Below are 13976 nucleotides of genomic sequence, written 5' to 3'. Positions count from 1 at the left end.
ATGAATAAGTTACTAAATTTAGAATATTAATCTTATTTATTTGATTCGTAATTGTTTTAAAAATTGTTGAAAATTTAGATTAATAGACGTGTAAATTTAGGAAGTCGTCAAGTAGATGTATTAGATATTCACATCAAAGAAACAAGTTTAAGTCTGTATAGTTTCAGCTATAAATTTTATCTCTACAAATTTGCTAAATCATACATGTTGCAACTAATGTTTTATTCAAATAAAGAGAAGGCTTGTATTGGTTGTATTATTGAGATTTAGCATTAAATTTTAGCTATTCACAAACTTATTCAGAATTTGTTAATTGTACTAAACATTCGCTTAAAAAATAATGTCATTAATTAAAAAGCTTGAATTTTTAAATCTTATATGTGGAGAATATCAAACCAGGTTCTCAGAAAACTAAAGATTTAAAAATTAGATCTGGAATTAAAAGTTAAAGGAATTAGAATGGAATTTAAAATTAAAAATAAAGTTTTGTGTAAAACTATATCTAGAATAAACGTTTTTTATATGAACTAAAATTAATTTTATTTATTGATAGAATTAATTTGAATATTTATCAATAATAAATTAATGAATTACGATAACTAGATATTATATTTTATTTTTTATAAATTAATAATGTCATATAATTTTTAAATTAAAACTCTATAAAATCAAAAATTGGAAACAAAATAAATAATATATCTATAAATAAATTATGGACTATATAATGATTATATCGTAAATGATCAATTTACTTTATTATTTGGTATTATTTGTTTATTTATTATAGGTATTGTTTCTTTTGTTTTATTATATTCCACTGCATAATCAAAACAATATTGTTCACCACTTTTAATGGAACATTCAATATTAAAATTCGTAAAATCATTAGATTTAAAATCTTTATATGTAATTTGATTAATATCATTATTATTCTCAATGAGACCTTGAAGATTTAAACCAAAGATATAATCATCATCTTTATCTTTAAATAAACTGTTTAATAATCCTTTTATATAAATAAAATCAACAGTTACATCAGCTCTTGAAAAAGATAAAGTTAATAAATCTTCTTGTTCTTCTTTTGAATTACCATTATCATAAATTTCCCATGATGATATACCATTTGGAATTATTAAATTTTTACCAAAACATAAATCTGGATTTTTAATATCCCATTGTTTAATATTAATATTAAAATCTAAACTATTTGAAATATGTGATATTTTATAAAATTCACTAGTTTTAATTAACACAAACATATTTGGTCTATAAAATTTATCACCACATCCACAATTAGCTAATGAAATTCTTGCAAATCCTATCCAAATTTGTAAATTTGATAATGATGAATTTAATAAATTATTTAATTTATTTAATTTTTTATTTCTTATTTTTAATTCTTTATTATTTTTTTTATTTTTATCTTTATTGACATTAGGATTATTTATTTTTCCTAAAATTGTTTTTAAATTTATTAATTGTGTACCACCTCTAAATGCATTCAAATCTGTATCTTCATTCATTTTATATTCCCATTCACAACATTCTTCATGAAAATAACATTTTATAATTTTTAAATTTTGAAATTGATATATAAGATTAATTGAATTATCATAACCAATCATTTCTCTTTGATTTAAATCAATAAATGGAGTCCAATTTTTTTCTTTTAGCATTCTTTTGAAATTAGGTAATACTAATTCTTTAATTTTAACATACTCATTCATTTTATATTTTTCATCTAATTCATCTATATTATCTTTACCAAGTTGTGTTTCCCATAACCAACCCATAAATATTGATCTATGAAAATCAAAATTTTTATATCCTTTCTTTTTAAATTCTGTTGGAATACTTGAAAATCTTTTATGATATGAATTAAATATTATAACTGGTTCATCATAACCTAATTTATTTTTAATTAAAATTAATCTTGGATCTTCAGGTCCATAAAAATTTCCAAATTTTTTTCGAACATTATTATATATTGGTATTGGTAAAAATTGAGGATATTTTACAATTTTATAATTTGATTTACGAGTTTTGACTTCTTCTTCTTCAATATAATCTTTATAATTAGTTATTGTGTTTCCATTAGGGATAATTAATTCAAGATTTTCAATTTCATTCCAATCTGAATCAAATGCTCGTACATAAACTAATGATATAACAGATTCAACTTTATTACCACTTCGAGTATAAAAAATTCTTGAAGTTAATAAATGAATTCCATATTGTTCTAACCAAACTGAACTACCAATTAATTGATACCAATATTTGGTATAAGTATTTTGTTGTAATTGTTGTTTTAAATTAGGTATTAAAATTTTAATTTCTTCATAATATGGACTTGATGATTTCATAAATTCAGTTAATATTTTTTTTAAATTAACATTTCTATTTTCATATTCACTAACTTGGAAATTTATTTGTCTATATTTATCTGAACAATTATATTCTAATTTTTCTGACTCTTCAGGTAGAGGTTGTGGTTGATCTATTATGTTGATTAAATCTTTGCTTTCTTCTACTTGTTCATTTCTTTTCAGTAGTAATTTTTCATTTTTATTATTATTATGAAAAGAATCAAATATATCAACTTTATAATCTTCAAATTTTAAATTATTAGGATATTTAATATTAAATTCATCATTTATAATTAAAATATCATTTTTTGTAACTCGTTTAAATAATTGATTTTCATATAAAGAATTTAATTTTTTTGGATCTGAATTTAAATCATTTGGAAAAATTATTATCTTGTAATTTTTATTATTTTCTTTTAAATGTTGTTTATAATGATTATTATAATTATCATTATGAATTTTTGATAATTTTGTTTGAATTAAATTTGTTGTTGGTATAATTATATCATTTATGGGTTGATTAATATATAAATTAATTATTAATGATATAAATGATATAGTTAATAATGCTAAACTAAATTTATAAAATTTCAACATTATGTATGTAAAAACTTTGGCAACACAAACTTAGTGGTTGTAAAAATGACTTTGATTTTAATTATTTAATGTATTAATAGTCTGGTTATATTGAACTTGAATTATCATATATATACATTATTAAGACGCCAAATGTAATATTTGAAAGTAAAACCGTAAAGTAAACTGAATTGGACCTTTCTGTTTTTACTTTCTTAGGATACCTTGTTTACTAAGTAGTAATTTTATCCTTGACTTTTTCAGTTTTTTGAAAATTTCTCAATATAATTAATCGAGTTTATTCTTGATTCGACTGATTTATGATTGATCTATAAATTAGATGTTTTGTACTCTGTAGCTGGAATACCAAATTATAACCGTTAAGTTGTTCTATATTCCTATATTTTTGTATGTGATGATATATAAAAGTAATTTCTAGATAATGTACTTTGATGAAAATTTTGTTTGGACGTGTAATTATTTTATTTAATCATTCTTTATATAAAATAATTTAAGTATCCCGAGATTCGACTTGATATTATAATTATTGATAATTTTCTTCAAAATTTCCTAATATATAATTATTTAAATATACCGCGATTTCGATTAGATATTATAATTGATAATATTCTTCGATGATTTTTAACATATAATGATAGCAATATATGTAATTTTTCTGTGACATAATTTATTTGGTATGTCTTCCACTTAAAGTATATACGTTTACTCACTAGCTTAATTTATGATCAAGTTTGTTTCAGATTTAAACTTAAAACGTTTATTTATAACTTAAATTTTAACATACAATGTACTGTATATAAAATACAGATCATAATTAAAATCGATCTACAAACTTATCGTAAATGTAACATTTTACGCGATATACATCATAGTATTATTATGTAATTATAATATAAAGATGATGAAATATTTTGTATTTTGTACGAAATCATTTAAAAGTAATTATCATATAAACGTAGCAGAGTATTCCTAATGCTCATTCATTTCAGAAAGAAAGACACAATGACAGTTAGAGATGTTATCAATAATAAATAAATATGCAATATGTCATCCAATTAGTAATTATAAAATGAACAAATATAAATAAAATATAAAATAAATAGTAAGTATATAGCAAATGATCATTTTAAATTTTCATCATTAGTATTTGTAATAGGTGAAGTTTCACTAGTTTTTATATATTGTTTTGAATAATCAATACAATATTGTTTAGCATTCTTGATGGAACATTCAACGTTAAAATTTGTGAAATCATTAAATTTAAAAATTTTAGATGTGAGTTGATTAATTTCATGATTATAAGTTCGTTCTCCTTTATTCTTTATAACTTGATTGTTTCCATAATTAAAATTTTCTGAATATAATTTGAAAATATAATCATCATCTTTATCTTTAAATAAACTATTCAATAACCCCTTTATGTAAATGAAATCAACTGTAACATCAGCTCTTGAAAAAAATAATGTTAATAAATCTTCTTGTTCTTCTTTTGAGTTTCCATTGTCTAAAATTTCCCATGATGATATACCATTTGGAATTATTAAATTTTTACCAGAACATAAATTTTCATCCTTAGTATCCCACTGTTTGATTTTAATATTTTTAAAATCTAAACTATTTGAAATATGTGAGATTTTATAAAATTCACCAATCTTAACTAAAACAAACATATTTGGTCTATAAAATTTATCACCACATCCACAATTAGTTAAAGCAATTCTTGCAAATCCAATCCAAATTTGAAAATTTAATGATGATGAATTTAATAAATAATTTAGTTTATTTAATTTCTTACTCTTTAAAGTTAACTCTTTTCCTTTTTTATTTGATTTAGGATTGTTGATCTTTTCCAATATTGTTCTCAAGTTAATTAATTGTGTACCGCCTCTAAATTCATTGATGGTTTTTATTTCATTCATCATATACTCCCATTCACAATATTCTTTATGGAAATAACATTTTAAAATTTTCAAATTCTTGAATTGATATATAAGATTTATAGATTTATCGTATCCATTTTTATCTCTTTCATTTAAATCAATAAATGGACTCCAATTTTTTTCTTTGTTGGTTCTCTTGAAATTTGGTAATATTAATTCTTTTACCTTGGTATATTCATGTTTTGTATATGTCTCATCAAATTCTTCTATGTTATTCTTACCAATTTGTGTTTCCCATAACCAACCGATGAATATTGATCTATGAAAATCAAAATAAATTGACCCTTCGTCATTATCGTTTGTTTTAATTTTTGAAAATTTTCTGTGATACGCATTGAATATAATTACTGGCTCCTCATAACCCAATTTATTTTTGATCAAAATTAATCTCGGATCTTCAGGTCCATAAAATACTCCTGTTTGTTTTTGAACATTATGATATATTGGTATTGGTAAAAATTGAGGATACTTAACAGTCTTGTATTTTAATTTACCATTTTTGTTCTCATCTTTTATATAATCCTTATAATTTGTAACTGTATTACCATTGGGCATAATTAATTCAAGATTTTCAATTTCATTCCAATTTGAATCAAAAGCTTGTACATACACAAAAGATATAACAGGTTGAACCTTATTACCAGTTTGTGTATAGAATATTCTTGAAGTTAATAAATGAACTCCATATTGTTCTAACCAAACTGAACTACCAATCAATTGGAACCAATTTTCAGCAAATGTGTTTTCTTCTAATTGTTGTTTTAAAGTTGGTATTAGTGCTTTAATTTCTTCGTAGTACGGATTTGATGAAGCCATAAATTCATAAAGTATTTTTTTCAAGTCAACATTTCTATTTTCATACTCACTAACTTTAAATTCAATTTCTCTGGATTTATCTGAGCACTCAAATACTGGTTTTTGTGGTTCCTTTAGTTGATTTGTTGATATGATAGAATCTTGTGGGTTTTCTTCTTCTGGATTAGGATTTTGTGGATTTGGCGCTGGTTGATCTGATGTTTGATCTTGATCTTTCTTTCGTAGTTTTCTGCTCTTTTTTTTTACTTTATTATTGATTTCGTTATCATTAGAAGAATCAATAATTTCAACTTTATAGTTTTCAAATTTTAAATTATTAGGATATTTGATATTCAATTCATCATTCGTAATTAAAATATCGTTCTTGTGTATTTTATTATATAGTTCCTTCTCATAAATTGACTTTAACTTGTTTTTATTTAGTTTCAATTCATTGGGGAATATTATTATTTTATATTTGTTATTTTTGTGTTCATTTCCAGTTGGATTATTATTAATTTGATTATTATTAATTAAATTATATTCTTGACCATTATAAATTTTTGATAATTCTGACTGTATTTTATTAGATGTTGGTAAAATAATATCATTTATAGGTTGATTAATATACAAATTAATTAATAATGATATAAATGATAAACTTAATAATATTAAACATATCTTATAAAATATAAACATTTTTTTATGCATAAAATTTGTCAAACACAAAATTATTTGGTTGTAAAAATAAAATTTGATCTTGATTGATTAATGATTTATTAATTGATATGAGTATATTAAATGAATTGTATACATTATTAGATTGATTGAATATAAAATCTGAAACAAAACTTTAAACCCTTTGAAATATTATATTCTTGGTATTTTCTTGTTTTTTTTATAAATAGTTGTGTCTCAATAAAATAAACTTATAATAATAATAATTTAATATGATTGATTGATTAATTGAAATATATAAATCTCAAACTTGTGAAAGAATTTAAATAATTGATATAATTTTGAAAAATAAATATATTTATAATTTCATGATTATTTAATTAATGAAAATTAAAGATGATTTTATAATTATTTGAATTATTATTTTATAAAAATATGATTTGATTTATATTATTTTAAATATAATATTCAAAATAAAATAGAAAGAAAAAAAAAGGTAAATATGGAAAAACATATATTATCAAGTTAAATCTTATATTATCAAGTTAAATCAAATAATAATAACTTAATATTTAATAATTCATCTCTTGATATAAGAAGTTATCGTGTGCCTCCTTTTCTAGAAATCACTTATTAATCAAATAGTTGAACTAGTAACAAATTACTTTAAAAAAAATTCAAGGTAAAACCTAATTTTAAACCAGGCTTAATTAAAGTAGAATCAAAGTTTCTAAATTTAGATTATAAAATATTAAGTTTATGTATCATCAAATTTATTAAATTATATATCATTATAATAATTTTACAGTGTTGTTTAATACATTAATACATCTTATTACTTTTATATTATCGGGAACTAAAACTAGATGAAATATCTGTAAAACATTTTGATCAGTAATAGAATTTTTATATCTATGGATCAATGTACCACGTTGTTTCAAAATTTGATAATTTTTTTTTCCCGGTTAAACAAATTACAAATTCAAACTAAAATATAAAATTTTAAAACTAAGCCTAATAATATTATTTTTAGTATACACAATCATTATAGCTGTAGTATTCTTAATAAAAGATTAAGGTACCTACTTGCGAACACTATATTGAATTTTTGCTATTTGAAAGAAGTGCAATATCGTAAGGTGTGAATTATTGTAATTAATTTTGATAATCGTATAATCACCAATTAATGTAGGACACATAAACACACATACACTTTGATATAATCATCCGTGCATATCTCTGTATCTGTAATTGTTTAGGTATATTTATGCCGTGTTTATTCAAATCTTACAATTGATTACTAGTGTTTAAAATGAAGAACGATGTATATTTATAAACTATATTTGACTTAATCAAAACAAATAACAATACTTTTATTTAAAGAACTCTACCAACAGTTGCACCACTTGAAACTTTAGTTTCTACTTTACGTAATGTTGAACCACCAGTAATTTGATTTAATAATGCACCAATATTTGGATTACCAGTTTGTTGATTTGTTAATTGATTATCTAATGGTGGTGCTGATGGTGGTGCTGATGGTGGTACTTGTGGTGGGAATGGTGGTGGTGGTGGTGGAGCATTATTACCGTTTAATTGGGGTGGTAATGATGAAGGAGGTGGGGGTGGTGGTGGAGGAATATCCGAAGGTAAAGCTGGTGGTTCATTTGTTGGTAAAGAAGGTGGAATATTTGAAAATTGTTGAGAAGGTGGTGGAGGTGGAGGTGGAGCTTGAGGAATTGAAGGAACGGACTCCATTGGAGGAGGTGGTGGTGGAATAGATGATGAAAATTGATTTGTATCTAAAGGTGGTGGTTGTGGAATTGATTGTTCCTGTGGTACCTCTTGTTCCTCTTGTTCTTGTTTTTTATCTTCATAATTATCATATTTCTCTTCTTCTTTACTTTCGTTAAACGTCTGTGGAACAGAAGCTTCGTTTTGATTATTTTGTTGAGTTGGTTGTTCTTGTTCTTTTGGTTCGACTTGATTTCCACCAGTTTGTTGAGGAGCCATACCACCAAATAATAAGTTAGCTAAATGAGCAGCACCTGCTCTATTTGGTGCATCATCTTCTGAATCTTCATCTTCTGAATCACTCCAATTATCATTATTTGCAATACCTCTTTGAAAACCTCTTTGTATTGAAGCCTTTTGTGCATCAACTGGAGGATTTGATGATTGAAATTGTTTTTTGAAGAATGGATTATTATCATGTCTTTTTGGAGGTTCTGAAGTGGTTGATTGATTAGTTGGTGGTTGTTCATTTTTTTTTTCTTCTTCTTTTGAAATTTGGTTTTGTTCAGTGGAAGGAGTTGGATTTGAGTTGAAACCTTCAAACGATGGTTGTTGTGGTTTTGATGATGATGATGTTGATGATCCATGAGCAGTATAAGTTTTAGCTGGATTAGGTTGGAAATCAAAATCTTCGTCATCCGAGGATGATTCTTCAACTTTTTGATTATTGGGTTGTGGTACCTGTTGTTGTTGTTGTTGTTGTCGTTGTTGTTGTTGTTGTTGTTGTTGTTGTTGTTGTTGTTGTTGCTGCTGTGGAGGAGCCGGAGGAGCTTGTGGTTGCTCTGGTTGTTGTTGTGGTGGTTTTTGAGTCTCTTGTTGTTGTGATTTTTGAGACTCTTGTTGTTGTGGTTTTGGAACATCGATAGACTCAACTTCTTTCTTTGAACCAACAACTTTAGGTTCCCCTTTTATTTCAGGAGCTTTTGGTGGTTCAACTTTCTTTTCCTCTTTTTGAACAATTGGAGTTGAATTTTGAGATTCGCTAGGTTTCTTTGCATTTCTTCCAGCACGACTAATACCAAGTTTCTCAAGTCTTGCTGCCATTCTTCTTTCTGCTTCAGCCTTGATATAGGCAGCTCTTTCTTCAGCAGAATTATAAGTGGATGTGTTCGTAGTGGAATTTGATTGTTGTTGCTGAATTGGAGCTTCTTTTTGAATTTGATTTGAATTAACAGTGGAGCTATAATTGTTTGATTGTTGTGGTTGTGTTTGTTGTTGTTTGACAGCTGCTTTTTCTGGATTTTGATACCTTGATAATTCTCTAACAAATGATGCAACGGCTTCATTAATACCAAACCCCTTTTCCCATTTTTCATATCCAGCTTCTAATCTTGCAGAAGTTTTCAATTTTGAAGCACATTCATTCTCCATTGACTTTATACCAGATTCAATATCCTTAATCATTTCTGATTGACCACTTAATTCTGATTTTGATTTTTCAATTGCTTCTTTATATCTATGATCAAGATTACCACTTGGATTTTTTCCTGTTAACATAGCCATTTTTTGTTTTAAATCAAATTTACCAGGATTGTTTACATCAACTTTTGATTCATCCCAACTTGGATTTTCTTTTTTAAGTTGACTTTTAATTAATTCAATTTTTTTAGTTGAAATTTCTTGATTAATTTGATTGATGTCTGAGATTAATCTTGGAATTTGATCTCTAGTTATATGATCTAATTTTTTGAGTAAAGTCAGTTTTTGATTATCTCCACCTTGTTTAACAATTTTAGTATGTAAATCAAAAATTTGAGTTTTCAATTTATCAATTTCACCTGATCCACTTTTAATTTTTTCTTCATCTTCAACATCCATTGCATCTAATAAAATTTTCTTTTCTCTTATTGATTTCTTTAAATCATCAATACTTAAATCTGAAGATTTTGAGTTTCTAAGATTGGAGTTGTCTTTTTCTTCTGACAGTCCTCTTTTTTTATAACGTGAGCTTGAAACGTATCCAACGTCATCATCGTCATTCTTGTATCTAGCACCAGTTGATTTGGTTTGTGGTTTATTATTTTTGGAATTTTTGGCACCATTGTTTTTCAATGAATTCTTTAAACTATCCATAGTGTCTCTGAAAGTTTTATCGGCTGGTGGAATTAATTCTGGTGGTAATCTAACTGGAATTTCTAACCCATTCAATCTTCTATAAATTAAATGCATTGCAACTGCAAATTGATTTTTATTTAATTTACCAACATCATCAGTATCAGCTAATGTCCAAATTGATTCCAAATCAGATCTACTTAAACCTGATTTTGTAAATACATTTAAGGCTACATTTGAATCAACATATCCTTTCTTACCAGTATCCCAAGCTTGAAATAAATTATCATATATTAATTTTTCTTGTTTTGAAATTGCCCAAGTTACATTGGTTGAAGAATTATTATTCATCACTTTATTTAAATCTTGATAGTTTTTGGTATTATCTGGCTGGAAAACTGAATGCATTGTATTTAAACCTTGATAACCACCAGTTGGCATAGAAACAAATCCCCATTCCCCAGGTCTTCCAGTTGGTTGTGCTCGTAACATTCCCGTAGGTTGCAGTTGTAAAAACCCAAAGGAGCCAGTAGGTTGCAGCTGAAGCTGACCAGTTTGTTGAGATTGAATTGGCATTGGTCCGGTTTTGTTAGCTTGCAAAGGTCCTGTTTTTTGGGGTTGTAATCCAATTGTATTAAAACCTCCCATACCACCAGTTTGTTGAGGTTGGAAACCTGTTGACTGTGGTTGGAAACCTGTTGATTGTGGTTGTATACCATTATTTTGAGGAACAAACCCACCAGTACGTTGAGGTCCAAGTTGATTAAATCCTGTACCTTGAGCTTGAAGTGGTATTGTCTTTTGTATTAAACCAGCTGTTTGCTGTGGTTGTAAAGGTACAAATTCACCTGCTCCGAATGAAGTTGATGGTGGTTGCTGTTGTTGATTGAAGCCTGTATTTTGAGAACCCAACCAATTATTCTGAGTTTGTTGCGGATTAAATCCTGTGCCTTGAGGTTGAATGAAATTACTTTGTTGTTGACCAAAACCTGTTTGTTGTGGAGCAAATCCAGTTTGTTGTTGCCCGATTCCACTTTGTTGTTGACCAAAACTTGTATTTGGTGGATTGAATCCAGTTGTTTGAGGATTTAACCCAGGCTGAGTAAACCAATCGTTTTTTTTAGCAAATGGTGTATTGGCCAATATCTTATTTGGGTCATCGGGTACACTGAAATTGATTGCATCCATAAAACTTTTGACTTCATTTAACCATTTAGCCGGAAGTACTCCAGGTAAAGGTTCTCCTCTTTTAGCCATGTTACATAAATGTAAACTCAATGCAAATTCTGGGAATAATAATGATCCAGTTTTATCAACATCTGATAAAGTCCAGATCTCTGCTAATACAACAGCATTTAAGCCTGATCTTAACAAAATATTACTAGCTGAATCACCATTTATTGATTGTTCACCTCTTGGCACTGCTGTTCTAAATAAATGTTCAAATTTACGTTGATCTTCAGCTGTAATAAATGATAATCTAAAACTTGGAATTTTTAATTCATTATTTTCAACAACTGTTGGTGCTCCACTAAATCCCGTAGCTTGAGTTTGAATGTAACCTGGTTGAACATTCGATTGAAATAAATTAGGTTGCATAAACCCAGTACTTTGTGTATATAAAGGTTGTTGTTGTTGAAGTTGTTGGTATTGATATTGCTGTTGTTGATTATTGGGTGGGTTGTAACCCATTCCCGTAGCTTGATACGAATTGAACATAATCAATTGTATTGATTCTTGATAGCTGAATTATTGATTTTGATATATTGTCGGTTCAAATATTTCCAACTTTGATAATTAATTCTCGTTGTGACAAACTAAAAATTTACGACAGATCAATTTTTAGTGCTTTTTTGATTTTATTGATAATCATTTAGCAAGCTATTAAATAATATTCAGCGACATTTTAGGAGAAAACAACAATCCTTCATAAAGAGTCTATTATTTCGTATTGAAACTAAACATATCAAGAAATCACTTCTATAGATTTATCTACTCTTATATAATCATAAATTTAATACTTCTGACCAAAAGTTTATCTCTAATAAAGTAACATCATTGAAAATTTTGACCAATTCATCTGCACGCTTTCGAGTGATTCCATTACCAACAAGCAGATTTAAAGCTAAAGCACCTTCTTTGTCAGCTTTTTTATACCAGTCTGAAGTATATTCTTTAAGCCAAGATTCATAAACTTTTTGATGTTCAATTTTTTTGAGGTTTTCTTGTAAATTTAATTGAGCTATTCCATAATCTCCTGCTTCGGCATAGCCATGTAAACAAGGAGCTAATGCTGTTTTAATACCTAAATAATCTTCATTCATTCCACAATTGATAAGGTAATCACAATATTCAATACATGCTTTACCTGGTTTTAAATCATCTATATCTCTATCATAATCGACATCATATGCTTTTAGTTTCCTTTTATGATTTTCAATTTCTGTAACAATTTCGCTGATGATTGTTGCTTGTGCATGAGTTTGTTGATATGTTTCAGCTTTAGATGCCGATAATCCATGCATTCTAGCGTAGATAATTAAATAATGATAATCTTGTTTTAGGTAATATAAAAATTTATCAAATTGTAATGAATTTTCTGCAACTTGCTTCACAAATGGATGTTCAGTATATTTTTTCCAATTTTCCTTCACCGTTGGATGGTTTTTCAAGTAGTCCAAGAATGTGTGATTTTCATCAAACGTTATGATGTCTCCATTTTTATATTCCACAACTTGATGTAAATGATCAGCAGGTTTTATATTATGATTCAAAGGACCATTTCCATGTCCCAACTTCGACATTTGTAACATTCCATTATGTATATAGTCTATTGAAATACCAACTGATTCAACAAGATTTTTACCTTTGGCAATATTTGCAGCAATTGCTGATGATAAAGTGCAACCAGTACCATGAGTATTTTCCGAATTGATGTAGTTGGATTCAAACACTGTTAATTGATCATTTGCACTTTGATAAAGTATATCAATGATTCTTTTACCGTTATCTGAAACTTTATCATCATCATCAAATGGTACATGACCACCTTTGACTAATAAATTTTCACATTTCAAAACTTTCTGTAATTCAACCACAAATAATTTAAATTCTTCCAAGTTGGTGATTTCCTTTTCATTTTCGAAAATAGTATATAAAGTTTTAGCTTCAATAAAATTTGGAGTAACCAAGAATGAGTTTTGCATTAATTTGTCAACACAAAATTTAATACCCTCCAAGTCAAACAATTTACTGCCTGATGTACTAACCATAACTGGATCGATAACAAACTTGACATTTTTCAAGTCATATTTAGTTATTTCTTGTATTGCTTCTTTGGTTAACATCCCAGTTTTGATAACTCTTAAAGGTCCATTATTATCATAGAAGTCCTCCAAATTAGCTTTCAAAATTTGGTCTAACAAGTTAGATGACGTTTTTTCAAAAGTTTTAACTCCCATTGTATTTTGAGCTGTTAATGCTGCAATACATGTCATGCCATAAACCCCAAATGCACTAAATGTTTTTAAATCAGCTTCAATACCTGCCCCACCTGAAGAATCACTACCAGCAATTGTCATCACCACGGGTAATTGAACATTTTTAGACTCTGTTTCTCTTATTTTCACATAGTTAGACTTCATTTTAGAATCAGTTTGATGAACATTTTTGTAAGACGTTGATTTTTCAATAATCAGATAAATAATATTTATTGTTCTATATACTTAAATAATTATGCGCTTACAAGTACTTA

At 26.6% G+C, this 13976-nt stretch overlaps 4 protein-coding genes across 4 annotated transcripts; all 4 read right to left on the bottom strand. All coding sequences in view use genetic code 12, as the record gives it.

The window, feature by feature from the left end:
* Positions 1–743: 743 nt before the first annotated feature.
* On the bottom strand, positions 744–2963 carry KGF54_004878 (beta-mannosyltransferase; the record flags this gene model as incomplete). Its single annotated transcript, XM_051765623.1, has 1 exon — positions 744–2963. One exon carries the CDS (start codon positions 2961–2963, stop codon positions 744–746), a length of 2220 nt encoding a protein of 739 aa, XP_051618919.1.
* A 1121-nt stretch (positions 2964–4084) lies between these two features.
* KGF54_004877 (beta-mannosyltransferase) lies at positions 4085–6397 on the bottom strand (the record flags this gene model as incomplete). Its single annotated transcript, XM_051765622.1, has 1 exon — positions 4085–6397. The coding sequence occupies one exon, from the start codon at positions 6395–6397 to the stop codon at positions 4085–4087; it is 2313 nt and encodes a 770-aa protein (XP_051618918.1).
* A 1356-nt stretch (positions 6398–7753) lies between these two features.
* On the bottom strand, positions 7754–11941 carry PAN1 (Pan1p; the record flags this gene model as incomplete). Its single annotated transcript, XM_051765621.1, has 1 exon — positions 7754–11941. One exon carries the CDS (start codon positions 11939–11941, stop codon positions 7754–7756), a length of 4188 nt encoding a protein of 1395 aa, XP_051618917.1.
* Positions 11942–12228: 287 nt separating this feature from the next.
* Positions 12229–13866, bottom strand: THI20 (trifunctional hydroxymethylpyrimidine kinase/phosphomethylpyrimidine kinase/thiaminase; the record flags this gene model as incomplete). The annotated part of the gene is made up of 1 exon (XM_051765620.1): positions 12229–13866. The coding sequence occupies one exon, from the start codon at positions 13864–13866 to the stop codon at positions 12229–12231; it is 1638 nt and encodes a 545-aa protein (XP_051618916.1).
* Positions 13867–13976: the final 110 nt, after the last annotated feature.

The sequence above is a fragment of the Candida jiufengensis genome, assembly GCF_024610255.1.
Source record: "Candida jiufengensis strain CBS 10846 chromosome Unknown scaffold1, whole genome shotgun sequence".
Lineage (NCBI taxonomy): Eukaryota > Fungi > Ascomycota > Pichiomycetes > Serinales > Debaryomycetaceae > Lodderomyces > Lodderomyces jiufengensis.
The sequence above is the reverse complement of the archived record's forward strand: the minus strand, read 5'-3'. Positions and strand labels throughout refer to the sequence as shown.